At 40.4% G+C, this 8,753-nt stretch overlaps 1 protein-coding gene across 1 annotated transcript in view; it reads left to right on the top strand.

Moving 5' to 3' along the window:
* The first annotated feature begins 856 nt into the window (after positions 1-856).
* LOC137501870 (neugrin-like) overlaps positions 857-8,753 on the top strand; it is a 68,719-nt gene continuing 60,822 nt past the window's right edge. The window contains exon 1 of the mRNA XM_068228995.1: positions 857-1,258. Coding sequence (XP_068085096.1) covers positions 1,053-1,258 — 206 coding nt within the window. The 5' untranslated portion in view covers positions 857-1,052. The remainder of the gene's footprint in view (positions 1,259-8,753) is intronic.

Here is an 8,753-nt window from a genome sequence, read left to right as displayed (position 1 = left end):
CATGGTGCACAAAATGGCGTTTATCAGCTCGTACGAAAGGCCACTATTACTATCAAATTCAACCGAGTATTCCCACACTTCCGTGGTTTACAAATGGTACGTATACACGACGTCACATTACTAACATCATCAGACTACGTTTTAATCATGCCTTAACCCCGGTATATTTATCTCGATTTCATATTACGAACGACCCAACTTGTTCCTGTGGAGAACCTCAGGGCGATAGTGACCATTTATTTTTTCATTGCCCCCAGTATGCACGCCAACAGGCTATTTTAATGCAGAAATTAATTAACGTCCACGTACCTTTCCCTACACGACTTTCAGCTTTGTTGTATCAACCTTCGCCTATGATCATTGCCATCCTAAACGAATACCTTGATAACACTCACATCAAATTGTAATTACGATCTAGATTTTCAGTTGTTTTTTCCCCGACATGTTTGTGAAGTGGCATCTCTATATGTTACGGGTGAGTGGATCTCGCACCAAGGGTTTTATTACTCTCCAATTTTGTACAGTGCAACACGATTCTATTGTCCAAGATTAATAGGTTATATGTGTATTCGACCAGTGCAAATAGTTAATACTTTCATGAACCTACATATACACGATATAATAGTGCTTCTTTCAGTTCATCTATTTAAGTGTAATCGTGCTAAAACCGGGCATTAATTATGTAACCGTGTGCTGTTGTGATATAAGTGAAATATTCCATTGGACTCGTGACTGGGAAAGAATATATTGAGTCCCAAATAAATATCTGCAAGACAATACAAGAAGGAGAAGAAGAAGAAGAAGAAGAAGAAGATTGTCAACGGCAGTATAAGGAGCGCAGCGAGGGATCCAGTTGGCCGTGTATAAACGAAGAAGAAGACAAAATGACATAAAAACAAAAATGGACATCTCACATCTGGTCGTAGCGCTACAAGCGAAATCCTATAAACCGCAATAAACTACGAAGAGAAGAAGAACATTCTGTATACCTTGATTTGATTCTTATAGCGAATGGTCTGGTTTGTGTTAATTCGTGTTTAGGCATCAGAATCATGAAACTTTGCAGTTTTTTCTGGTTGCGTCCTGTCCGTGTGTGCAATTTCGTTCAGGTTAGGTGCCGTGGTTCATCAAAAACTAATCCAGGTATTCAGAAACGATTGACGTTATTATCGTTGGAGAATTTAGATTCAGTCGATGAAATAGATGAATTAGAATCGGACTTCATGACTGTCAACAGAGAATACACGTCGCATGAAAGGTAAGTAGGCCTAGGTTTATTATTATTTAAAAATTTTCGCTGCTGCGAAGTTACTTTTTTGTTTTGGGAAGGGAAACAGTTACAGGTGCAGTATTGTCACCACCAGTCCACCATGTATTTTATGTACAGTACTATTGTGAAAAGTGGAACTAATTAAGGCGCGAATAATCAGATAAACAGAGAATTCATGCTACGAAAATTAGAAAACACAATAGGCACTTGTAATCCAATCACAGCTCTCAGCAAGTACATACTGGCATATAATGAAATTCCGATAGATGACTCGATCACAGTTTCCAAAACCATAAGACAATCCAATGGAGTGCTCCAAGGTGACCCAATGATCCCTCTACTCTTTCACGTTATTTCATCGGACATACCGAGAGCAATACAAAACCCAAACACCTCTCTCTCTCTCTCTCTCTCTCTCTCTATATATATATATATATAATATATATATATATATATGTATATACAGATGATATGGTAGTTGGAGCAACAAATTCAAGAACACTACAGGGGTCAATCACCAAACTAGAGAATTGGGAAAAAGATATGAATTTCATATAAATGAAACAAAAACTGTGCAAATGATATTTCGGAAAGGAGGGAGGATTACCGGAAAGGACTACATAGTTCTAAACAACAAAGAACTAGAAGTAGTAAACCATTTCAAGTACCTAGGCGTTACACTGCAACCTTCAGGATGCAATTTCAGCACACACGCCAAAGACAGAGCAGTAGCAGTAATCAAAGCCATCTATGAAATTAGAAACCTAACAAACCTCTCATTGGAAACAGCTAAAAAAATATTCAAGGCAAAAGTCATACCAATGCTGACATATGGAATATCAATCACCTGGCAGCAACTAACAAAGAAGGACATAAGATTAATGGAATCAGTGAAAGCGAGATTCCTGAAAGCAGCATTAGGGACTTCAAAATATGCACCATCAAGACTAATATACGAACTAGCCAACAATACTTTCCTCATCGTAGACTTAAAGACATCCCTACTCCCATCCACTAGACCAGCAGAAGATGTGCTCAATGAGAGAAAACGCAAAGGAGAAGAAATCTGGATCGAATTCTATAGTACAGATAAAATGATTGACAGAGGCTGGACCAAACCCAACCAGAGCATGCAAAGCGCCATCACAAGACTCGCTATTCATGGATTCCACCACAAACTGTGTAAAATAAAACACTTCTATGAACCAAACAGTCAGTGCATATGCAACTTATGTGATAAACCGTGTGAAAGATATCACTTCACGTACTGAAAAAATCAAACTAGATCATTGAACGAGTACAGTAAGGATATCTGACTCCCTAAAACTTCATGCACATTCGTGCGCTGTTATATTATTAAGGCACGAAGTTTTCGGGCGGTACCTCAGTTTTAATTTCGTGTGGCTGTTTCTAGCCGAGTGCAGCCGTTGTAAGGCAGACCCTTCGATGAGGGTGGGCTGCATCTGCCATGTGTACGTAACTGCGTGGTATGGTGGTGGAGTATAGTGTTATGTGTGGTGTGTAAGTTGCAGGGATATTGGGGACACCACAAACACCCAGCTCCTAGGCCGACCCAGCCGGGACCCTCTGAATCGAATTCCAGTACGCTGACCATTCGGCCAATGAGTCGGGCGGTACCTCAGTTTGAACCTCACTGCCGTGTGATACACTTATTACTTTCGTATCGTGTGCCAGATGAACTGAACTCTGAAAATATAAAACGTATTCATTGTTTACTGTTTGTCTGTTAGTATAAATAATCCATTGACGATTTCAGCGACTTCATCTCACAATATAGGTACGTTGCAGAAAATTCTATCTTACAAGTTGAAGGTTACATCTTTGAAGAAAAATATCCATGCTGTAACACTCTCTTCTTAACGAAACCCCACAGTGGCATTGGGAGGTCTGGCCAAGCTATGGTGCAGATGTCTGTCAAGTTCTGCATTGAGTTAAGTTATGTGGAATTGTCTCATTGTGCCATTTCCTGATGGCAACTTTACAGTGTGCCAGCATACATTTTGTTGTCAAAGCTGTGAGTTAATGTATTCTGCCTCAGTCAGTCGTCATGGATCTGCATCTAGGGCTGTCACCCAGGTGGCAGTTTTCCTATCAATTGTTTCCCTAGTCTTTTCTTCAATGATTAAAAAAAAAAAAAAACTTGGAGATTCGTTGAACATTTACCTTGATAAATTATTTCAATTCCTATAAATGAATATTTCCCCCTATGTGTCCTCTTGAATTCCAACTTTATCTTCATTTTATGATTTTTCCTACCTTTAAAAGCTCCACTCAAGTTTATTCATTTACTAATATCACTCCGTGCCATCTCCACTGACAGCTCTTATTGAAAGTATAAATGATACAGATTGTATAAAGTGTTGAATGGTGGAACATCCCTCAACTGATTCCTATCATATAACATTACTGTTTTGTCAGAAATAGCCCAGAATAAATTGTGCTGCTTTCCTTTGTAGCTTTTACATTATGACGGCGTCTACAAGTGAACTGGAGATAGCGGGCTTATGTACCGTAACCCCAGTTCTTGTATCTAGTAACCTTGTTGTGGGTCTCATACTCTGGAAAAGTAATCTAATTGAGGTCTTTCCAGTGTGCAGCTCCAGACATAATTAGTCGGGTACTCATTTTGTGAAAATCTTATTCTTGATTCACTAATCCTTCAAAGAAATTAGGACCAAACAAATGTTCAGCACACACAGCATGCCTACATCATCACATACAGATGTATGTTTTCAATTTCTTGATAAATTTGGAGCATGATAACTGAGTGACATCATTACTAGGTTCTTACTGTGACAACAGCAATTCAAATCGCCACCAATGTATGTATGGTGCAGATTCTTCATAAAACTGAAAATTCTATGATCATGATCGTGATATCAACAGTCACCTCAAAGTGTTAATTCTCCCTTGGCCAGAAGATTGCTTACCAATTTCATAAACTGCACTAAATGGTACACTTGTCATTTCCTTTTGCTTCCTATATATTGGAAATGTTTTCAGAAATAAGACAGATACACTTTTTTCCTTGTCCTAAACCATGACTCTCTATTCATTGTCAGTCTCAAGGTGAAAGTGTGTTATTTCCAAGTAATAATATAGGCTAGCGTATGTTTTCGGGACAAGCCTGGTGCAGGTCTTTTGAATTGATGCCTACAGGTGACCTGTGGGTCTGTGAGAATGGGCTACCTGTGATGAATTGTTATATTGAAGATGACACATGGCTCCAGTTGCCAAGCTGGAAAAATTAACCATTGAAGGCTTAGTAATCCCAGTTCTTCTACATTAATCTCTTTCTGCCTCCAATAAGTTCATTGCTGATTCCCAAGGCAGATGAGGAGAGAGCTTCTTGATTTGTTCATGGCAGTGTATGAAGATATGGAGATTGTCCTTGTCATTTTGTGTTTTCGTATTTGTCCTTGTCTCCTCTTTCTGTTACTTCCTCTTCACACACTGACCTGCCTTTATGGTTGTCCTATTTTGTGTTCCTTTTCTTCCAGTGGCAAAAAAATTAACTACAACTTGCTGCCTGTGTCTGTGTCAGCAGTTGGTACCATTGTCTGGTGACCTTACTAAGCTGCTGAGAGCAACAGAGCACCAGTCTCCTTTCCCGCCTTGTACTGGTTACTGAAATCCTACCATGTTGAGTTTGAAACTCTTTCTCATTCTCATCCAAGGAAGGCAGCAGGCGCGCAAATTACCCACTCCCGGCACGGGTAGGTAGTGACGAAAAATAACGATACGGGACTCATCCGAGGCCCCGTAATCGGAATGAGTACACTTTAAATCCTTTAACGAGTATCCATTGGAGGGCAAGTCTGGTGCCAGCAGCCACGGTCATTCCAGCTCCAATAGCGTATATTAAAGTTGTTGCGGTTAAAAAGCTCGTAGTTGGATTTGTGGACACATCGCTCGTTGGTGTCTAACTGGCATGGTTCGTGGGACGTCCTGCCGGTGGTGGCGAGTCGAAAGCGTGCAGCCGCCGTGGTTATCCGCGCGCGGTTCCTGCGCGCCATAGGCGGACCCCGATGAAATCCTACCGCGGTGCTCTTCATCGAGTGTCGAGGTGGGTCGGCACGTTTACTTTGAACAAATTAGAGTGCTTAAAGCAGGCCGGCTGGGCCTGAATACTGTGTGCATGGAATAATGGAATAGGACCTTGGTTCTATTTTGTTGGTTTTCGGAACCCGAGGTAATGATTAATAGGGACAGGCGGGGGCATTCGTATTGTGACATTAGAGGTGAAATTCTTGGATTGTCGCATGACGGACCGAAGTGAAAGCATTTGCCAAGTATGTTTTCATTAATCAAGAACGAAAGTTAGAGGTTCGAAGGCGATCAGATACTGCCCTAGTTCTAACCGTAAACGATGCCACCTAGCGATCCGCCGAAGTTTCTCCGATGACTCAGCGGGCAGCTCCCAGGAAACCAAAACTTTCGGGTTCCGGGGGAAGTATGGTTGCAAAGCTGAAACTTAAAGGAATTGACGGAAGGGCACCACCAGGAGTGGAGCCTGCGGCTTAATTTGACTCAACATGTGAAACCTCACCAGGCCCGGACACCGGAAGGATTGACAGATTGAGAGCTCTTTCTTGATTTGGTGGCTGGTGGTGCATGGCCGTTCTTAGTTGGTGGAGCCATTTGTCTGGTTAATTCCGATAACGAACGAGACTGTAGCCTGCTAAATATTCGCATCCGGTATCCGTTCGTGCTACCGGCGACAATACATCTTCTTATCAATCAATCAATCAATCAATACTGATCTGCATTTAGGGCAGTCGCCCAGGTGGCAGATTCCCTATCTGTTGCTTTCCTAGCCTTATCCGAAATGATTTCAAAGAAATTGGAAATTTATTGAACATCTCCCTTGGTAAGTTATTCCAATCCCTAACTCCCCTTCCTATAAATGAATATTTGCCCCAGTTTGTCCTCTTGAATTCCAACTTTATCTTCATATTGTGATCTTTCCTACTTTTATAGATGCCATTCAAACCTATTCGTCTACTAATGTCATTCCACGCCATCTCTCCGCTGACAGCTCGGAACATACCACTTAGTCGAGCAGCTCTTCTTCTTTCTCTCAATTCTTCCCAACCCAAACATTGCAACATTTTTGTAACGCTACTCTTTTGTCGGAAATCACCCAGAACAAATCGAGCTGCTTTTCTTTGGATTTTTTCCAGTTCTTGAATCAGGTAATCCTGGTGAGGGTCCCATACACTGGAACCATACTCTAGTTGGGGTCTTACCAGAGACTTATATGCACTCTCCTTTACATCCTTACTACAACCCCTAAACACCCTCATAACCATGTGCAGAGATCGGTACCCTTTATTTACAATCCCATTTATGTGATTACCCCAGTGAAGATCTTTCCTTATATTAACACCTAGATACTTACAATGATCCCCAAAAGGAACTTTCACCCCATCAACGCAGTAATTAAAACTGAGAGGACCTTTCCTATTTGTGAAACTCACAACCTGACTTTTAGCCCCGTTTATCAACATACCATTGCCTGCTGTCCATCTCACAATATTTTCGAGGTCACGTTGCAGTTGCTCACAATCTTGTAACTTATTTATCACTCTATAGAGAATAACATCATCCACAAAAAGCCTTACCTCTGATTCCACTCCTTTACTCATATCATTTATATATATAAGAAAACATAAAGGTCCGATAACACTGCCCTGAGGAACTCCCCTCTCAACTATTACAGGGTCAGACAAAGCTTCACCTACTCTAACTCTCTGAGATCTATTTTGTAGAAATATAGCAACCCATTCAGTCACTCTTTTGTCTAGTCCAATTGCACTCATTTTTGCCAGTAGTCTCCCATGATCCACCCTATCAAATGCTTTAGACATGTCAATCGCGATACAGTCCATTTGACCTCCAGAATCCAAGATATCTGCTATATCTTGCTGGAATCCTACAAGTTGAGCTTCAGTGGAATAACCTTTCCTAAAACCGAATTGCCTTCTATCGAACCAGTTATTAATTTCACAAACATGTCTAATATAATCAGAAAGAATGCCTTCCCAAAGCTTACATACAATGCATGTCAAACTTACTGGCCTGTAATTTTCAGCTTTATGTCTATCACCCTTTCCTTTATACACAGGAGCTACTATAGCAACTCTCCATTCATCTGGTATAGCTCCTTCGGTCAAACAATAATCAAATAAGTACTTCAGATATGGTACTATATCCCAACCCATTGTCTTTAGTATATCCCCAGAAATCTGATCAATTCCGGCCGCTTTTCTAGTTTTCAACTTTTGTATCTTATTGTAAATGTCATTGTTATCATATGTAAATTTTATTACTTCTTTGGCCTTAGTCTCTTCCTCTATCTCGACATTATCCTTGTAACCAACAATCTTTACATACTGCTGACTGAATACTTCTGCCTTTTGAAGATCCTCACATACACACTCCCCTTGTTCATTAATTATTCCTGGAATGTCCTTCTTGGAACCTGTTTCTGCCTTAAAATACCTATACATACCCTTCCATTTTTCACTAAAATTTGTATGACTGCCAATTATGCTTGCCATCATGTTATCCTTAGCTGCCTTCTTTGCTAGATTCAATTTTCTAGTAAGTTCCTTCAATTTCTCCTTACTTCCACAGCCATTTCTAACTCTATTTCTTTCCAGTCTGCACCTCCTTCTTAGTCTCTTTATTTCTCTGTTATAATAAGGTGGGTCTTTACCATTCCTTACCACCCTTAAAGGTACAAACCTGTTTTCGCATTCCTCAACAATTTCTTTAAACCCATCCCAGAGTCTGTTTACATTCTTATTTACCGTTTTCCACCGATCATAGTTACTTTTTAGAAACTGCCTCATACCTGCTTTATCAGCCATATGGTACTGCCTAACAGTCTTACTTTTAAGACCTTCCTTTCTATCACATTTATTTTTAACTACCACAAAAACAGCTTCATGATCACTAATACCATCTATTACTTCAGTTTCCCTATAGAGCTCATCTGGTTTTATCAGCACCACATCCAAAATATTTTTCCCTCTGGTTGGTTCCATCACTTTCTGAATCAGCTGTCCTTCCCATATTAACTTATTTGCCATTTGTTGGTCATGCTTCCTGTCGTTCGCATTTCCTTCCCAATTGACATCTGGCAAATTCAGATCTCCCGCTACAATCACATTTCTTTCCATGTCATTTCCCACATAGCTGACTATCCTATCAAATAATTCCGAATCCGCATCAGTGCTACCCTTTCCCGATCTGTACACTCCAAATATATCAAGTTGCCTGTTATCTTTAGAAATGAGCCTTACACCTAGAATTTCATGTGTCTCATCTTTAACTTTTTCGTAGCTTACAAATTCTTCTTTCACCAGAATGAAAACTCCCCCTCCCACCTTTCCTATCCTATCTCTACGATACACACTCCATTGCCGTGAGAAAATTTCTGCATCCATTATATCAT

Source organism: Anabrus simplex, chromosome 1, assembly GCF_040414725.1.
Source record: "Anabrus simplex isolate iqAnaSimp1 chromosome 1, ASM4041472v1, whole genome shotgun sequence".
NCBI lineage: Eukaryota > Metazoa > Arthropoda > Insecta > Orthoptera > Tettigoniidae > Anabrus > Anabrus simplex.
The sequence above is the reverse complement of the archived record's forward strand: the minus strand, read 5'-3'. Positions and strand labels throughout refer to the sequence as shown.